The 19,829-nt window shown below is 39.1% G+C and overlaps 1 protein-coding gene across 8 annotated transcripts in view; it reads left to right on the plus strand.

Annotated features, from left to right (window-relative positions):
* SLC25A26 (solute carrier family 25 member 26) overlaps positions 1–19,829 on the plus strand; it is a 139,386-nt gene that overhangs the window by 89,523 nt on the left and 30,034 nt on the right. For 7 of the 8 annotated variants that reach the window (XR_003967015.2, XM_030307193.2, XM_030307189.2 and 4 more), the window contains exon 6: positions 15,702–15,746. The exons of the other annotated variant lie outside the window; for it this stretch is intronic. Coding sequence is in view for 6 of the 7 variants with exons in the window: in XM_030307193.2 (XP_030163053.1) it covers positions 15,702–15,746 (45 nt within the window). In the remaining variant the exon portion in view is untranslated. The remainder of the gene's footprint in view (positions 1–15,701; positions 15,747–19,829) is intronic. 8 annotated transcript variants of the gene reach the window in all.

A 19,829-nucleotide genomic window follows, 5' to 3' on the forward strand; every position in this document is an offset into this window, starting at 1 on the left:
CTCTTAAATACAAGAACAAACTGAGGGCTGCTGGAGGGGTGTTGGGTAGGTGGACGGGCTAAATAGGTGATGGGTATTAAGGAGGGCACTTGTTGGGATGAGTACTGGCTGTTATATGTAAAGGACGAATCACTAAGTTCTACTTCTGAAACCATTAAAAAAAACACAAACTACAAATTCTCCCCCCCCTCCAAAAAAGGTGTCCATTTAGCACATAGTTTAATGGCTAAATATGTAAGTTCTTGTTTAACATATTTTAAATTATTAAAAATTTATGTTATTTCTATATTGTGAATATTTCAATTAATATTGTAATTTATTTTTTTATGTTTAGTTTTGAGAGAGAGAGAGCGAGAGCAAGCAAGCAGGGCTGGGGCAGAGAGAGAGAGGGAGAGAGACAATCCCAAGCAGGCTCTGCACTATCAGCACAGAGCCTGATGTGGGGCTCGAACTCAAAAACCATGAGATCATGACCTGAGCTGAAACCAGTAGTTGGAGGTCTTAATCAACTGAGCCACCCAGGGGCCCCTTAATTAATTTTAATTTAAAATTTAATTTAATTTAAATTAATTAAATTATTTTAATTTTTAACTATTTAAATTGTTAATTAAATTATTTTAATTAATATTTTAATCTTGTAGCTAATCCTCCTTGTTAAGAAATTTCAAGTATATTTTCAGAGTATCTTTTTAAAGTATAAAAATCTGGAGCAAAGGTATACATATTTTTTCAGCTTTTCAAACATACCACCCAACTTCTAGTTTGGGTTTCATTTTTTTCTTCTTTTAAATTATAAGCAAAGTAAAAAAAACTAAATATTTATGTACAATTTATATTATACATTGTAATAATTTCATATAAATTCTCTTGTTAAACTTGTAAAATATCTTTAAAAACTTATTTGAGTGCTTCTTTGTTTTTTAATAAATTTTATTTTTTAGAACTATTTTCAGCTTAGAGTATTATAATACAAGATAATACAGAGTAACCATATTCTCTATACCCTATTCCCCCGTTATTAATATCTTACTCAGTATGATACATCTGTTACAATTAAGGAGCCAATATTGATACATTGTAATAAACCAAAGTCTTTAGTTTACTCAGATTTCCTTGGTTTTAATGTCTTTTTTCTTTTCTGGGATCCCATCTAGGATATCACATACTTGGTTATCATGCGTCCGTAGGCTCTTCTAGATTGTTTCCCAGACTTTGTTTTTGATGACCTTGACAGGTTGGGAGTTCTGGTCATCACCTCTGGTTGTAGAATGCTTTTTTGTTGGAATGTATCTGGTGTCTATCTCATGAATAGACTGATGTTAGGGTTCATACTATCAATACTAGTTATCACTATTAATATCGGTCTTGATCACCTGGCTGAGGTAGTGCTTGTCAGGTGTCTATACTATAGAGTTACTCTTTCCCCCTTTCCATACTCTCCTATTTGCAAGGAAATCACTGTGTGCAGCCCACATTTAAGGAGTGAACAGGTGTGCTTTATCTTATCTGCATGAATTATTTGGAATTCTTTTGTAGAGCTTTGTCACTTCTCCCTAATTTAATCATTTATTCAATCATTAAATTAGTGTGATTCATGGATATTTATTTTATACTTTGGATTATCACTCAGTACTACTTTATTTGGTTGCTTGAATTGTTCCATTTGGGTCATTGGATATCTTTCAGTTGGCTCTTGTGTCCCTTGGACATAACCCCCATCAATATGAGTGTTGGTTTTGTTTCTGTTTGTTTGATTTTGAGTGTTACCTTAATTATTGGCTGTACAAGAGGCTCATCTTCTAAATTGCCTGCCCTCTTTCTAGAATCAGCCCTTTGTACAAGAAGCACAGGTTCTCCTTCCCTCTGCTTTTTTGCCCCTCTCATTCTGTATGAGGACATTTTGAATGCACATTATGTGCTTGCCACTGGTGGTAGGCACTGTGGCTCTAGGGTGACAGAGGATAAATTCCATACTGTTTTTCTGACATCTCAGACTTTCTAAAATTCTGTCCTGGTGTATCTTTCTAGCTTTCTCTTTTCTTTTTAAATTCTGTAATGTTTCTTTTTTTCACATATTCATATAAATAAATAACAGTGCCTAAGAATGATTATGTCCTCCCTGCTCTGTGTTGTGTTAAAAATTATTTTTTTGGTTTTGCCTTTTTCTCCGCTTCCCCTCCCCCTTTTTACCCTCCATAATGTGTATTAGTAACAATAAATATTGTGTTTGCATATCATTTTGCTGTTGATTTCACAGTATGATAATCATATCCAAATAATTTTCGTTTTATGCTTTGTAAAACATGGCTGATTTGATACATAGTTTTCTGCATTTTGTTTTTCTGTCTTAATACCTATAGAGGTCTCTTCATGTCACCTGTTACAGTTCTGATTCATTTGTATAAATGACTCATCTACGGTAGACGTTGTTTTAATGTACCCAATGATTTCCGTATTAATGACACCCATATACTTTGTCTCTAGGCATCAGCCACTATAAATTCCTTAGAGTGGGTTTTCTGTATCTAAAGATAATGTTTGTAAGATAGAGGTTTCTACATTATAACATTCTTTCTTTTTTACATAGAAAGAGAAAGAGAGAAACTATAACTTAATTTCTTTCAGGCACACACAAGCAGGGGAGAGGGGCCGAGGGAGAGAGAGACAAGGAGAGAATCTTAAGCAGACTCCATGCTTAGCATGGAGCCCAACGTGGGGCTCGATCCCATGACCCTGGGATCATGATCTGAACCAAAATCAAGAGTCAGAAGCTCAACCAACTGAGCCACCCAGGCACCTCTGTTACATGTTTTAACTTGTGGTTTCTTGTCCCTTTTCTTAATTTTGCTGGTTTAAGTTATTTTCGTTTTTTGTTTTTTTTTTAACTTTTGTTACTTTGGAGTTTTTACTGTGCCTTTCCATTCCATTAATTATTACCTTTTCTTTCCCTTTCTTCATTTCTCTGTATATTTGAGTATCCATACACCTTTCCTCTCTATGTGCCAGGTGTAGAGTTTGAGCATCTGCTTTTCTCCCAGTAGTTGTTAGGACCATTGCTCTAGCTTCTGACATTGCAAGTGAGAAGTCTGGTAGCCCTCTGAGCTTTCCCCTCTGTAAGGAATATGTTCTTTCCACCTGCACGCTTGTAAGTTTTTTTCTTACAGAATTGAGGCATTTACTAGGTTATGCCTAGGTCTGTGTCTAAAATAAAGTAAGCTCTGTTAGTCTACAGATTGAAGTCCTTCTTTGGCCCAAGTAAATTCTCTTCTGTTATGTGTTTTGTTATTGCCTCACTACTATCTGTTCATCTTTCTTCTGCTGGAACTGCTGTTCATCTCATTAGTTCTGTCCTCCAAGTCTCTTATCTCTTCTATCGTGATTTCTCTTTTGCTGCTTTGAGCCATTTTTTCCATTTGATCTTTCAGACCACAAATTTGGACCTTTGCCATGATCCATTCCTTCCTTCCTTTTAATCTGCTGTATGGTTTATTTGGAAAATTGTGTTTTTAGATGCAGGAAGATTTCTCCCTGCTGTAGTTAAATCTCACTAAGTTTGCTTATTATTTTTCTGATCCATAAGGGCCTCTTAGTCTTCAAATAGCTCTCTTCACTTGTGGGTTTGCTTCCTTTGCCCTGACTGGTAACTGTCTTTCTAGATGCTCAACCTTGTTATGTGTTGTCATATTTTCCTTGTCAGCTCATAAGGGTCCAGTTCCCACCTTGGCCTCGAATGATTTAGGGAGACCTGCCCCCCTCCCCAAGGGTCTTCAGATCTCCACAGTCCATGCTTTTTCTAGAATCCTTAGTTTACAGTCATTGTTTCAGGGTTCCAAGAGGCTAGTCTCTGAGCACTTGTCCAGCTCTAGAAAAAAATTAGAAGTACACATCCCAGTCTCCTGTTCTGCAGTCCAAAGGGCCTAAGCCTTCAGTGCCATTTACTATTCTACAGACATCAGGCCTGTTTATCTGTTGCAGCAGATGGATTGAAAATAGTAGTAGGGGTCACGTGAGGGAGGTGGAGGTGTTAGGCTCTTGTCATCATCTTCCTGGAATCTTCTTTGGCCCTGGATATTTCATTTTATCTTTCTCCTAATGGTTGTGGATGTAATTTGGCCTAGAGTTGACCAACGGTGAGGAGAAAAGTATCGGACACGGAAGTTGGAAGATCTGTGGGAAAATTATGTTATAATTCTCCTTTCTTTGCTTCTTTCCTTGTAAGAGGATCAATTATACTTCCCTGCCTGTGGTTAAGTGATTTGCACTGTCTCCCTGTCCTGTAGTCAGGCTTGGCACTATGATTTGTTTTGGTCTGTGGAAGGTATGTGGAAACCAGAGTGTTCTCTCTAGTTCTGGAAAGAGCCCTAAGAGGTGTAGCAGCTTACTCTCAGTTTCTACCTTTTCCCTGGAGAATGGTATGTCTCAGACACGGTCTGTTGCTTCTGATTGGGCCTTGGAATCAGAGAACACCTGGAACAAAAGCCACTGGCTCAAGGCAGCCATGGCCAGCCTATAGCTGACCTGCAGTGTGAATGGGAAGAACAAGTTTGTTGATGCCCCTAAGATTTGAGGGTTTTTTGGTCATGCATCAAAGCTAACTGATAAAATCTGGCTTTAATTTCTTGTTCCTCCTTTTATTAGATAATATTTATTTTTACACATCATTAAAAAAAATCTGTATCAGATCCTAAAGTTTATTTCCTGTCTCTCCAGCTATTCTCTTATTGGCTCACAAACATACAGTAGTGTCATGGTTGTGGTCAAACGCCAGCTGTGGAGAGTGTTCACAATTAAATAATAGGACCCAACCCACGTAGCACAACTGAGGATAAAGAAACCAGAAAACTGCGGGTGCTGTCTCGTGGCAGTTGATTACACTCATTTATCTAATGCCCTGAACTCCATACAGGTTACTCTTCTGAAAGCATGGCTCCTCTTTGATGGTACAAAGTAGGTTGTTTATGGTTCTTGCCACCTGGGTTTTAAAGCTGTTTTCTGTTAGAAGTAAATAAGCGTTCATTGGAGATATATTTATAACGTGGCTGTCCAAAGCTTTTATTTCCTGGGATGTGGAGACGGTATGTGCATTTTCATCTGACTTTTGACTTAACTAACAAGTGAAATGAATGGGATATGTTTTTGTATTTTATTCCCTTTGCATATGATTGATATTTTCCCCCTTATTAATCAGCTCTCAGAACATCGTTCTAAGAAGTATTTGTAAATCACTAGTTCACAAACGGAAAGAGCATTCAGTGAGCTCTGAGCCAAAAGACCTGGATTCTCCTCTAATTCTGCCACCCGCCCTAGCACCTGCCTTCCCTTCCTCCGTTCCTTCGCTTTGCCTCATTCACTCGTGTGATCGTTAGTGAGCCCTCTTTGCGGCCAAGCCCTGGGGTGCAGTGAGGAGTAAGCCAGACCCCTCTCCCTTCGTGCCCTTAGCAAGCCGCTGCTCTTTTGTCTTTGGCTCCTCAGCCCCTTCTTCTTTCTTCTGACCGTGCTGTGAACTGGTCAGCGCCACACTGCTGCTCAGCCTCCTTGTCATTTTATGTTCGTGGGGCATCTTCGCTTATGCTTTTAGTCCCACTGCCTCATTCCGCTGAGGCTGGGGTGGGGGGGAGCGGTCCTGAGAGAGGAAGGTAGGTGAGTGGGGGAGGCGGTCAGGGAGCAAGTGAGCCACCCATGTGGCCCAACCCCTATCCAGACCTATTTTTATTTTTTTTATGATTCTTTTCAAGTTGTAATTCTGCATTAATGCCCAAAGAATGTAGCTATACAGATGATTTGGATATTTGGTGAGATTATTGCTCCTGGCTGGTCTTTTAAATTTTATTTATTTTATTTGTATTCCTTAGAGTTTGGGAGACCATTAATTAGAACATCTTTATTACCGAAAAACGGATTGCTTCAGAAATGGGGAGAACCTGGGTAAATAAGCGTGTACCTCCGTGAACAAGGACATTTGGTAGAATAATAAGAAAAATCATCTACTTTCTCTCGTAGGACTTCTTGAGGGGTTGGTTACTCCTTTTTCCTCCCCCTCTCACGCTTGCTGAGGAAAGTGCTAAGCGTGCTGGCTGAACGGGCTGAATGTAATCCTAGGTGAGAAGGCCGAGTGACTCTACGTGCGAACGCCCGCTCTCGCTCGCACACAAAAATCTGAAGAACAACCTGGTTATGTTTTGTAAGGGATTCCCGTTGCTTGAGATTCCAACTGAAAACATCTGTTTCCTGACCCTGTGCCAGAGTTCTAACATCTTGACAGGAATTCTGGTTGTGAAATTTCTCAGGCACCTCCCTCAGCTATATACATACTCTCTGGCTGTTTTCTTAGAAGGCTTAAGTCAACACAACCTAACATATTGGAAACGACACTGAAGAACTGAAAATGAACTTCTTCGTTTGCTTCTTACACAGCAGAAGAAAAGCTCAGGTTTTGTTAACAAGTATCACACTCGTTGCTGAGTGACTATTGTAGGAATTTTGGGGTGATCCACAGTTCATTAAAGAAGCCAATGAAAATAAACGCATCAGTATGTATGTGTGTGTGTGCGCGCGCGCATATGTGTGTCTTTATATAAAGATAGATTTTTTTAAACTTTATTACACAAAATGCAAACTTTTAAAAGTATTTCCAACTTTATTTTTTAAGAATCCCAACTGACAAAAATACTTCATCATTTTAGGTAGGGCACAACTTCTATCTACTTGGGACCTCACAGTTATATTCTTCTCAGTCATACATGCATTGGTTATCCTTGATACCATAATTACCCCATGTAAGTACTGTGTGCAGAGCCCTGGAAGCAGGATTAAATCTTTTTTTTTTTATTTTATTTTTTTTCAACGTTTATTTATTTTTGGGACAGAGAGAGACAGAGCATGAACGGGGGAGGGGTAGAGAGAGAGGGGGACACAGAATCGGAAACAGGCTCCAGGCTCTGAGCCATCAGCCCAGAACCTGACGTGGGGCTCAAACTCACGGACCGCGAGATCGTGACCTGGCTGAAGTCGGACGCTTAACCGACTGCACTACCCAGGCGCCCCAAATAGTTCATCATTTTAGGTAGGGCACAACTTCTATCTACTTGGGACCTCACAGTTATATTCTGCTCAGTCATACATGCATTGGTTATCCTCGATACCATAATTACCCCATGTAAGTACTGTGTGCAGAGCCCTGGAAGCAGGATTAAATCTTAATGCAAGTGTTGAACATTTGCTAGGAGTTAGTGTTGAATGGTGTGTTAGAATCAGTTACTTGTGGCGTAAAAGCCGGTGTGATTTTGTGATTTTTTTTTCATTTTGAATGATTTGGTAAATTAAACTTGATACCTAAAAGATGATTTCTTTGCATTTTGATAGACTGAATATTTTTTTAATGTAATTTATTGTCAAGTTGGCTAACATACAGTGTATACAGTGTGCTCTTGGCTTTGGGGGTAGATTCCCATGATTCATTGCTTATATACCACATCCAGTGCTCATCCCAACAGGTGCCCTCCTCACTGCCCATCACCCATCCCCCCCCCACCCCATCAACCCTCTGTTTGTTCTCTGTATTTAAGAGTCTCTTATTGGGGCATCTGGGTGGCTCAGTCGGTTGAGCATCCGATTTCGGCTCAGGTCATGATCTCACAATTCATGGGTGCGAGCCCTGCGTCCGGCTCTGTGCTGACAGTTCAGAGCCGGGAGCCTGCTTCCGATTCTGTGACTCCCTCTCTCTCTGCCCCTCCCCTATTCACACTCTGTCTCTCTCTCCTTCAAAAATAAATAAACATTAAAAAAAAAAAAGAGTCTCTTATGGTTTGCTTCCCTCCTTCTGTGTTTGTAACTATTTTTCCCCCTTCCCTTCCCCCATGGTCTTCTGTGAAGTTTCTCAAGTTCCACATATGAGTGAAAACTTACAGTATCTGTCTTTCTCTCTGACTGCCTTATTTCACTTAGCATAATACCCTCCACTTCCATCCACGTTGCTGTAAATGGCAGGATTTCATTCCTTCTCATTGCCAAGCAGTATTCCATTGTATATATAAACCACATCTTTATCCATTCATCAGTTGATGGACATTTGGGCTCTTTCCATAACTTGACTATTGTTGAAAGCGGTGGTATAAACACTGGGGTGTGTGTGCCCCTAAGAGGCAGAGGGAATCTCAAGCAGGTTCTGCACTCTCAGCAAGGGAGCCTGACATGACAAACCCACGAACCATGAGATGATGACTTGGGGCGAAAGCAAGAGTTGGATGCTTAGCCGACTGAGCCACCCACACGCCCCTATGCAGTATTTGTCTTTTTGTTACTGGCTTATTTTACTGGTTATAATGTGCCCAGGGTTCATCCATTCTGTAGTATTTGTTAGAATTTCCTTCTTTTTAAGTCTCATATTCCGTTGTGTGCGTGTGTACACACGTACCATATTTTGTTTATTTATTGATGGACAGGTGGACACTTAGGTTGCTTCCACCTTTGGGTTGTGGTGGAACCACATAGGCTGCTTTGAACATAAATGTTCAAATACCTCTCTGAGACCTTGCTTTCAGTCCTTTTGGGTGTACACCCAGAAATAGAATTGCTGGATCATATGAAATTCTATTTTGCCCTATTGTTTTCCAAATGGCTCTGTCATTGTACATTCCCACCAACAGTGTGCAAAGGGCTCAGTTTCTCCATATCCTTGCCCATACTTGTTCCTTTCTTTTCTTTTTTTTGTTTTTCTTTTCTTTGATGGTAGTTTCCTAATGGGTGCGAGGTGATATTTCACTGTGGTTTTGATTTGCATTTCTGTAATGATTAGTACTGTTGAACATCTTTTCACACGATTTTGGGCTGTTTGTAAAACTTTTCAAGAGAAATGTCTACTGAAATCTTTGCCCATTTAGAAATTAGGTTTTTGTTGTTGTTAAGCTGTAGGAGTTTTTTAACTCCTCAATCTTAACCTTATATTCTGAATCTTAATCTCTTATCAAATACCTGATATACAGATCTTTTTTTGTCATTCTGTAGGTTGCCTTTTAATCTAGTGATTGTGTACTCTGATGTACAAAAGTTTTAAATTTTGGTGTAGTCCCGTTTGTCTAGTTTTACTTTTGTTGCCTGTGCTTTTAGTGTCCTATCCCAGAAAGCATTGCCAAATACACTGTCACGAAAGTTCTCCCCTATGTTTTCTTTAACGAGTTTTATTAGTTTTATGTCTTGCATTTGGATGTTTGATCCATTTTGAGTTAATTTTTTATATGGTGTAATGTAAGGGTCCAACTTTATTCTTTTGCATGTGTATATCTAGTTTTCTTAGCACTATGTTTTAAAGATAATTTTTTTTTAATGTTTGCTTTTGAGAGAGAGAGAGAGAGAGAGAGAGAGAGCGAGCGAGAGCGAGCGTGGGCAGGGGATGGCGGAGAGAGGGAGACACAAAATCCGAAGTAGGCTCCAGGCTCTGAGCTCTCAGCACAGAGCCCCATACAGGGCTCAGACTCACCAAGTGTGAGATCATGACCTGAGCTGAAGTCAGATGCCTAACCGACTGAGCCACCCAGGTGCCCCAGCACTATTTGTTGAAGAGAACACCCTCCCACTGTCCTGGCACCCTTGTCAAAGACCATTTGATTATGTATATGCTAGGGGTCATTTCTTGGCTCTCTGTTCCATTGATTTGTATGTCTTGATGCCACTGCCACATGGTTTTGCTTACTGTGGCTTTGTACTATGAAATCATGAAATATGAGACTTTAACTTCCTTCTTTTTTAAAGACAATGACTTTTGGCTACTTGGAGTCTCTTGACAATTCATATGAATTTTAGGATGAATTTTACTGATGCTACAGATGTCATTGGGATTTTTCTTAGTAGCACCTTTTGATAAGCAAAAGTTTTAAAATTGATGTAATCTGATTTTTCAGTTTTGAGAAATTTTATGATTATTGCTTCTTATGTTCTAAGAAATCTCCTCTTACTTCCAGGTCGCCAAGATATTCTGGTCTGTTTTCTTTTAAAAGTTTTATAGGTTTAGCTTTTATTTTTAAGTCAGTGGTTCATCCTGCATTAATTTGTGTATATGGTTATGAGGTTGGGGGTCACGTTTCATTTTTATGCATATAGATATCTAGCTGTTCCAGAATTATTTATTGAAAATACTGTTTATGAACTGTTTTCTTTTGTTTGGTCTGTGCTTAAGCCTGTTGTCCTGATGATTATCCTGAGAACTGTGTCTTTATAGTACTTCTTGAAATCAAATTGTGTTGGTCTCCTAGGATTTGGTGTGATTTTTCAATATTATTTTAGCTATTCTTGGTCTTTGGCATTGTCAGGTAACTTTTAGAATCAGCTTGTGTGTTGTTGTTGTTGTTGGTTTTTTTTTAAAGAAAACCTGCTGGGATTATATTTGGGATTTCATTGAAATTATAGATTATTTGGCAGATGATAGATATTTTAGCAATATTGAGTCCCCTAGTCCATTGACAATGTATTCTGTATTTTTTTATTTTTCTTTAATTTCTCATGAAAATATTTGGTCACTTAAATATATAGGTCCTACAAGTCTTCTGTTAACTTTTTTCCCCAGTTGAATTTTAATTCACCTTTAAACAGATTTTTTTTTTTTAACATTTGTTTTTCACTAATTTGCTGCTAGCATTTAGGGATTTTGTTGCTTTATTTTCTTTCTTTCTTTCTTTCTTTCTTTCTTCTTCTTCTTCTTCTTCTTCTTCTTCTTCTTTCTTCTTTCTTCTTTCTTCTTTCTTCTTCTTCTTCTTGTATATTGATTCCTTAAGATTATTCAGAATTTTCAGCATGCCTAATCATGTCATTTTGATAATGACAGCTTCCTTCCAAATTTTCTGCTTTTTTTCTTTTTCTTGCCAGTTATACTGACTAGAACCTCCAGTGTATTGTTGAACAGAAGTGAGAACAGACATCTTTGCTGTGTTCATGATCTTAAGAGGAAAGCATTCAGTCTTTCACCACAAAGAACGGTGTTTGTGTGTGTGTGTGTGTATGTATACATATATATACACGTGTATATATATGTATGTATATATATATGTATATATACACGTGTATATATATGTATGTATATATACGTGTATATATACGTGTGTGTGTGTGTGTGTGTATATATATATATATATATATATATATATGTATAGGAGGATTCTGTAGAAAGCAGAGAAAGAACACATAATCACTACCTTCAGTGCCAAAATTCACTAAGGATATGCTGTGCCTAGCACATGGAGTTAATGATTGGTGATATCCTCAAAGCTCCTGGCTGAGTTCTAAAAGATTTACTTAAGAATCAAACTGCTCACATGCATCTCCTTTTCTTTATTAGATTTTGATGCCCTTTTGTCCACTTTGTGCTTTTTTGGAAAGATGTTTTAGGACTTATAGGATCTCTTATAAACCTCAGGAATAATTCACTTAAAATTTTTCCTAATTTTAGGTTAATTTCCTTTATTAGGTAGATGTTCTGTTCTCTATATGCAGTGCACATAAGTGGATAATGGCTGTTCAGTTGAAAAATCAATGTGTGTTTACTGTTAGAATTCGTTGCTGTCAAATGCTAGCTAGCACTAGACCAGCTTTAAATGGCTCTCACTTTTTTTGTTTAATTTAAAAATTTGGAACAATAGTAACTTTGAGGCACAAGGTTTCTTCAGCTTGATTTGTCCTTTGTTACCCTTGGGGTGAATGGTAAAAGGCACAGCCTATTTAAGAGGAGAATGGCTTCGTTAGCACTGCAACACTGACATGGAAAACCCTAAATCAGTCACAAAAATTTGGACGTTGTCACACAGCCAAAAGGAGAATCTCTTTGGGTCACTTGGAGGGTCCCTTGAAAATCGGAATGGGCCAGTTCTTGGACCCATTGTGATATCCATAGCAGGCCTACCAATCCCATGCTGTATGAATCCTTCTAATTTGAGATCTTAGCAAAAAGTGTAATTTTTTTGTTTGTTTTATTGCTAGAGAATTTGGGGTTATTTCTGCCAAGGTACAATAGTTTCACAGCTTTTAAAACATACTTTTTTATTCTTATGATTCCTAGATCATTCATAATAGTAGTGTATTCATTGTAGCTTATAATCAAGTCTTATTTTTAAGAAAGTGTTAATGCTGATACGACTTTTCCACGGAAAAATAGAATTTTGGTGGTAAATAATACCTTAGATATCATTATCTTTGTATCACCTTGGTTTGTTATAAATCACTTCATTACTTTTTAAGGACCATAAGATGAGGGACACTTGTTTTAAGATCACAAGGCTCAAAGCATTGATTGGCTTCAGTGATGATTCTAGTCCACTACTTAATCAGAGGTGAAGCGTGTTCGTAATGTAATTTTGTACATTCTCTATTTCATTCGTAATGGCCAACACTTCTTCCCCTGCTCACCACACCTATATTTGATTTTGTCTACTTCACCTGGAATCCTCACATGCTCTCTTGTATAGAATTATTACTGTGTTTATTACTGAGTGGAGTCCATGTCGAATTTTAGCAGGTTTCTCTCTCTCTGCATCTGCCTCTTTGATGGGAGCTGAGTTTACTGCACTCGCTTATTAGTGCCCTGGGTCGTAACAACCTTATTCAAACAAAACATCTTAAATGGAGGCATTAAAAAGGTCACAACAGTGAGGCATTTTGTAACTTTCAGAGCAATAAAATGAGTATGTTGTGTTTTGGAATATAAGACCTCTGAGTGCAGCTATTCATTTTCTACATCTATAAAACGTTTCGGAATAACAGCTTACATCTGTTTGGGGTTTAAAATTCCACGTTTTGAAGAAACATCACTCTTATGTAACTCCAAACCAGATTCGGGGAGGGACTGAGCTCTTTGACAGGCCCATGTTCTCGGGCAGCCTGGAGAAGTGTTTGTTTTAGCGGTGGAGCACTGTTTGCTGGCGGCCCTCCTTCCGCATGCATGCAGCCCATTTTCGTTGTTGTTTGTTCCTCTCGTAAACGACCGAAAGCATTCAATAGGATCTTGACTTGAAGAATATTTGAAAAATTTTTACACGTCAGGAGTTGATCTTACAAGGGATATTTCACTACCAGAAACCAAAAATAAATTTAATTATTTAAGCGTTTACAGCACATTTAATCACCTTAGGCTGTCAGTTAATCTTGTTTTAGAGAGTAAATTGGGGTTTACTGTCGGCTCACTTTTTAAGGTAAACACCCAGTGGAATAGTTTGGCCATTCCAACGGTATGACTTTTACATTACTTCTTTAAATTTGAAGGAACAATTTAATGAATAACATTTAATAGAGGAAAATGGGCAAAATGTACATCAACAGGATTCAAAATCTATTATTATTTTTTTAAGTACCAAAAAAGTGCCGGTAACATACAATGAAGTTTTACAGGTTATTTTAATCAAGAAGTAAAGAATGCTACCATGGACCATTACAATAAGTTGTAAGGCCTTTTTTTCTTCTTATTAATGTGGAATATTTACATTCTTATTAAAATGTGAAATATTTACATTAGGGAGGGGAGAGTACAAAGAAGAAAATTAAAGTCATTATCATCCTAGTACCTGTTACAGCCCTCTTGCGTATTTTATTACACACTATAAATTTTTTTGAAATTTAGAAAAGCTTTTAGAAAACTAATATGTAGTCAGTTTGGGTGGGGGGCTTGATAGTTAATTGAAAATACAGCACTTTAGTTTCAGAATGGACGTTTTGTCAGGTGCTTTCACATTTTGGTGACAACAAAAACTAAACTAAATGTCACCCCTGTTGTGGAATTTTGACATCCAGGGTGGGGTGCTGCTTACTCTGAAGACAGCCAACTTCTCTGAGATTCTACTCTGTCAGTCTCTGACTGTTGCCGTCATTTTTTTTTTTTCTTACTGCCATTTCCTGCCTGAGCAGAAGATAGATCTTTTTTTCTGTGTCCACTCTGAAACTCAGGGCCATCATTTACTCCAGCAGAGTAAAGGCAAATGATACTAGACTTGTAATTTGTGATTAAATGGAAATACTTCAGAAGTAATTTAATGCCCTCTATTCGTGTGAAGGTAACTGTCTGTTAATGCCTTCAAAATCATGGTCTCTACCACACACACCCTTCACGGACTCACACACCCATATGCATATTGACACTGTCCAAAGTCCACGTTTTACTCTCTCCTTTCAGGTGAGTACAGAAAACAGTACTGGGGCCATGCCTTTTTGGCCAGTGATGGGATGTCATCAAGACTAGTGGGTGGTGTTCACTGGAATTGAGGTATTTTTGTCTTAGGAAATAGGGAGGTGTGGTTATGTTTTCCAATTTTAGAAAATGTCATTGAAAGCAAACAGGTTGTGCTGTGGGTGAATTTATGTGCAGTAAATGCACTGAGAGGTGTTTCAGGCAGAGTAGCAGATGGGGCTGTGGAGTCAGATTGTCTTGGCTTCTTAGGATATCTTCAGTCAAGTTATACAGCATCCCCGAACGTCCTCTTCACCTGTAACATGGGGAGAGTAATAATACCTACCCGTCTCACAGAGTTGTTGTGATGTGTGAAATAAAGCTTAGGAAGTGCTTATTAGCACAGTGCCTGATACATGAAAAGTGCTTGGTCATTCTAGCGCATATTGCTGTCCACCTGACTGCAAACACTCACTGTGAGTGCGCTGGTTGTCTTCAGTGTCACGCTTGGCTACTGCAGATGACTCCTCTCCCTGCCTCCCGTGGGGACTGGCCGGCCCTCAGGCCCAGTTGTGCTCTTGGGCCCCTGCACTGCTGACATGCTGTGCTTTCCCACCGCCACACTGGCCTGTTCCTCCTTCCCTGTTTCTCCACTTCGTCCTGTAAGTGGCTCTGTGGCCTCCTCTCTGGTTTCCTGCCTGCTCTTTCCCTCCGCCTGCCTCCCCTCTCTACCCCTTTGTACTTTCCTGCTCCTCCTCCCCTTCCCTCTCCCTCTCTTCCTTTCTTCTCCTCTCCCTCTGGGCCTCTCCTTCTCTCCCTTTTCACCTCTCTTCTCCTCTCCCCTTCTTTTCTTCCCTTCCCTTCCTTTTCTCTCCCATCCTGCTCTGCCCCCCCGTCTCCTCCTCCCCCAGTCTTGCTCCCTCTCCCTGTTTGTCTGTTTTTTTAAGTTTTTAAATGTTTTTATTTAATTTTGACAGAGTGAGAGAGGCGGTGGGGGGGAGGGGTAGAGAGAGAGGGAATCTGAAGCAGGCTCCAGGCTCCCAGCTGTCAGCCTAGAGCCCAGCGTGGGGCTTGAACTCATGAACTGTGAGATCATGACCTGATCGGACACTCAACTGACTCAGCCACCCAGGCGCACCTCCCTGTTTCTATTTTAAACCCCAACATTTGGCCCGCTAAGGAGTAGACAGCTCTGGTTCTTCAGAAAAATGTCAAGTCTTTAAAGTCCTTATTGCTTGTGATAGGAAATATTTGTTTTGTCAGTTCAGTAGCCAGATCTCTGTACTGTGTTTCTCTTTCTGTTTCAAAAGGGTTTCACACCATCATTTTATGTCCCTTGGGTTCAAAAAGTTAGTAGAACTCTACAGGCAGTTATAGCTTAACTCTTTTTCTGAAAACTGTATATACTGCACCTATAAATTTAATGTTAGTTTTGTTATACACATAAAGTTAAAATGAACTAAGGCTTATAAATAATAATTATAGGTTCATATAGTAGGGCTAGGCAAACTCTGATCTTTCCCGCCTAATTTATTTGATTTTTTTTTTTTTTTCTCTTCAGATTCCTTTCTCATTGGTCCAGTTTCCCTTGTGGGAGTCCTTAAAAGTAAGTTTTCCAATCTTCGTATAAAATTTCTGCCTGATTCACACACATGCCCACCATTTTCAGTGTGGAATAGTAGAATAGAATATTGACTGACAGTTTAAAAACTCAAAATTGTTGATAGTTGAAAATACTGTTTGTGTGTGATTTATATGCCAGTTCAGCCTTTTAAACTTGTTCTCTCTGTGATACTGGAAAATCAGCACAGCAGGCATGACTGAAATGCATGGATGTTAAGAAAAAACTGGGCTTTACTTCCTTCTCTACTGCAACCCTTTGTATTCTACCTGGTGGAATTCTGTTTCATTCCGTGTGTGCGTGCATGTGTGTAGAGGCCAAGGAATAACAAGGTGGGTAAATGGACAGAAATAAAGGTCCCGAGTATTTGCAGGCCGGGAGCAGCAGAGGCCTGGATTCTGAAGGTCAGTTCCATCTCTGCTGTTCACCCCAGCCATCTGGGGACCCCGAGGGAGAACAGAGTGTGGTGAGTTGTGAGCCAGCCTCAGGGAAGGTCACTTATGTGTTTAAAGACAAATAGGTGAATTTTTAAAAGCCTGTGTTTAAAACAGGCAAAAATGTTAATGAGGTTTTTTTTCCCCCATCTTCTGGGGCGATGATTTTGAAAATTGTGTGTCATGATATGGATTGTGTGGCTATTTGACAGCATTTTAAGGACTCTAATGTGAAAGGAAATATTAGAGAACATCTCATGGTAAGCGTAAGTCTTATTTCGTACAACCTCACTGTTGCTTGCACACGCACACACACCTCTCTCTCTCGGGTTGCGACGGAAAATGTGCATAATGGTCAAAAGAATTTGAAAGCCCTTGTTCAACTGAAAATGGCTTATAGCAGACCAAACTGTAAAATGGCAAACTTTCTAGGTGGGCATTTCATAATACAAAGGGTAAAATCATTACTCTCATAATTGTATGGAATTAGTAATCAAAGCATGCTCATACAAAATGTGTTTTGAAAAGTAAAAAATAGATATATTTGAACTCTGAGGTTGTATGCTAAGGATAGTAAGATGAGGTAAAACATGACTCGTAAAAAAGACAGTCTGGAATATTAAATATTGAGAAATATTTCTTAGGAGTGATCTGCTTTTAAATAGCACAGCTTAGTTTATATCTATGTACTTTGTATAATCGTTTCTTGGGTCTTTTGTTGTCATTTTTGTTTTTACTGTTTTCTGCGTGGTGCGTGCTGAGAATGGGTTCTTGGGCAGTGTTTCTGGGCATGACGTAACAGCTGTCCAATGAGAAGGCCACATTCCATGAGCATAAGAGCTCTCCTCTTCTGTTTCTGATGGAAGAGCAGTGGAGCTGACAGCTGTCCAGGAAACAAGACTCACTTTATTAGCGCCTCAATAACCAGCATTCACACAGCACACTCACACCCGTACAGCCCTATCTTTGCATAGGAATGTTTTGAGGCCCAAAGAGGGAAAAAGCATGAAGTTTATTTCTTTTCAGTATTAAGGACATTTGTAGTATTCTAGCTAGTTAAGAAATGTCTAGAATTTTTCAGAGTAATCATAGATAATAAAGTTACACCTTAACAGTTGTCTTTGAGCAAATGTTAAAATGCTATCTTTTTCTTTTTTCTTTTAAAGTTTGGTTTATTGAGTAATTTTGATACCGGAAAATTCACCCTTTGTGAATGTACATTTTTATGCATTTTGACAAATGGCTTGTGACTACCACCGTAACCCAAATTCAAAATATTTGTAGTTTTCCCTTTTCCAGAATATTTTATAAATACAGTCGTACTATGTATCTTTTGTGCCTTGTCTCATTTCACTGAATATGCTTTTGAGGCACGTTCATATTTTTACCTGTAGCAGAAGTTACTTCCTTTGCGTCACTGAGTAGTATCCCGTTGTATGGAGGTCTGCAGTAGGGTTTGTTTACCTGTGCACTGGGTGATACACATTTCCGTTTCCAGGTTTGTGATTACGAGTAAAGCTGCTATGAATTTGCATGCAGGTACTTGTATGGGGACATACGTTTTTGTTTCTCTTGGGTAGGTCCCTAGGAGTGAGGTCATAGGGAAAATACAAGTTTAATTTGGTAAGACACTGTCCGAGGTGGAGGTTGCCCCATTTTGCAGCAGTGTGTAATGAGAGTCCCGGTTGCTCTGCACCTGTGTCACTTCTTGTTAAATCATTAGATTAAAAACATGTTTTTTTAGCTATTCTCATAGTATGTTGCTATCTCCTTGTGGTTTTAATTTGCAGTTCTCTCATGGCTAGACAATATAGAATATCTTTTTCCATAACAATATTATTTTGTTTAAATGTCCAAATGTGAACTCACAGTGCTTCGTAGGAGACCGTTTTGGCCACTTCTTTTATTTTTGTAAATAAAATTTTTACAATTTTGTAAATAAATTTAAAATTTTTCAATTTTGTAAATAAATTTTATTTTGTAAAAGCAAATCCATTCACATTTGCTTTTGTACCCATAGAGAGATTAAAATACGTGCAAGAACTTTTCTATTATGTTTATGTGAGAATACTAAGGAAAATTCTTCCCCACAAGGACTTGAGCAGATCTCGTATGTGTTGTGCTGCAAGGGCGGGGCGGTGGGGGAGCCGTCTGGAAACAGAGAGTGGCCACTGTCATCTGAAGCCTCTTCTGCCTGCAGTTAAAGGTACCACCTTTTTGTCGAATCACTTCCTCCTGCTGCCTTCATTTCTCTTGAGCGTACTGCTCGTCTGCTGACCCATTGGTCTCAAACCCTGGGTTATAATTTCATGGTCTCTTTCTCTGTCTGTAGCACATCACTCAGCAAGTCTGGGTGGACTCTGACTTTGTGGACCCTGTGGCCTCCTTCTTATCAGATTCTTATTAACTTACAAGACGCAGTCGTGACACTTTCTCTTCTCTCTTATCCTTTCTACACATTGAATTTATGTGATCTTCATTCAACATCTCTTTGAAGTTCTCAGCGGTTTGTAACTTTCTGAAACTCTAAAACCTAAAGTTGTTGGCACTCATGGATGTCCGCTCTGTGTCTTCACGGTTTTCTCCCTGTACTTTGTTGTTCAAAATCTTTTCCCTCCAGCCAGAATAGACTCCTTCCTGCTTCTGTTTTTTGGCTGCTTTCTGAAATATGCTTCCACACCTCCAGACACTGTGCATCTTCCAAGACCAGTTGAGTTTTGTTGTTTTTTCCCCTCCTTGAAGTCTTCCAACCCAGGCCTTGAAGATTTATCCAAACTTACCTCACGTTTGTGTGCATTCCTTACTGGTATTTAATCACACACTGTCCTTTGTTTAAAACAACTGAGAACGGAGCTTTAGAGTACTGGAGCAAGGCCTCAGTCCCTTGCATTTACAAATGGGTGACAGATGGTGTGAGGGTACATGTATTGTCTGTGCACTCTGAGCTGGACGTTGGCCCATTTCACAGCAATGCAAAGATGAATAAGAGGGGTAATGCCTTTGAGGAGCTTGGGGTCGATCGGAGAAGCACAACACCCCCACGTAACGTTCAGCTGATGTGTCTGTAATTGTACACTCTGCAAGGAGATGTGGGGGCCAGTCCTCCTGACTCCCCCAGGGATGTCACTACGCTGCCTCATTTCTTCTGTTTTCCCTTTCTCGTTGTACATAAAATAAAATTTTTACAATTTTGTAAATAAATAAATTTTGTTTATGTTTGCAAGAAAGAAGACTGACACCGTAAAGAAGAGGAAAAGTAAAAGGGGTAGATTATCATGTCCAGAATTCCCAAGAAGAAAATTTTCCTTTAAGATTTATGTTGTGTTTGGAACTTTCTGGCAACCCAACCAGAAGTGAAACATGATAGATGATGTGGTGGTTATTACCTGACAAAGACCCATCCCTTATTATTTCACCTTGTCCCTTGGCTTTGACTGCTGTCCTTACAGCTCTGTCATGGACCACCTCCTCTCATGTATGGCCTCTTGTGACCAGATTCCTAGTTGACGTCCTCACTCAAGATGTCTCAGGTGAACCAGTTCATATATTTGGGGGGGGGTCCTGTATTCGGCGCATAGACATTTATAATTGTTAGCTCTTCCTGATGGATAGACCCTGTGATTATTATATAATG

This window comes from Lynx canadensis, chromosome A2 (genome assembly GCF_007474595.2).
Source record: "Lynx canadensis isolate LIC74 chromosome A2, mLynCan4.pri.v2, whole genome shotgun sequence".
Classification (NCBI taxonomy): domain Eukaryota; kingdom Metazoa; phylum Chordata; class Mammalia; order Carnivora; family Felidae; genus Lynx; species Lynx canadensis.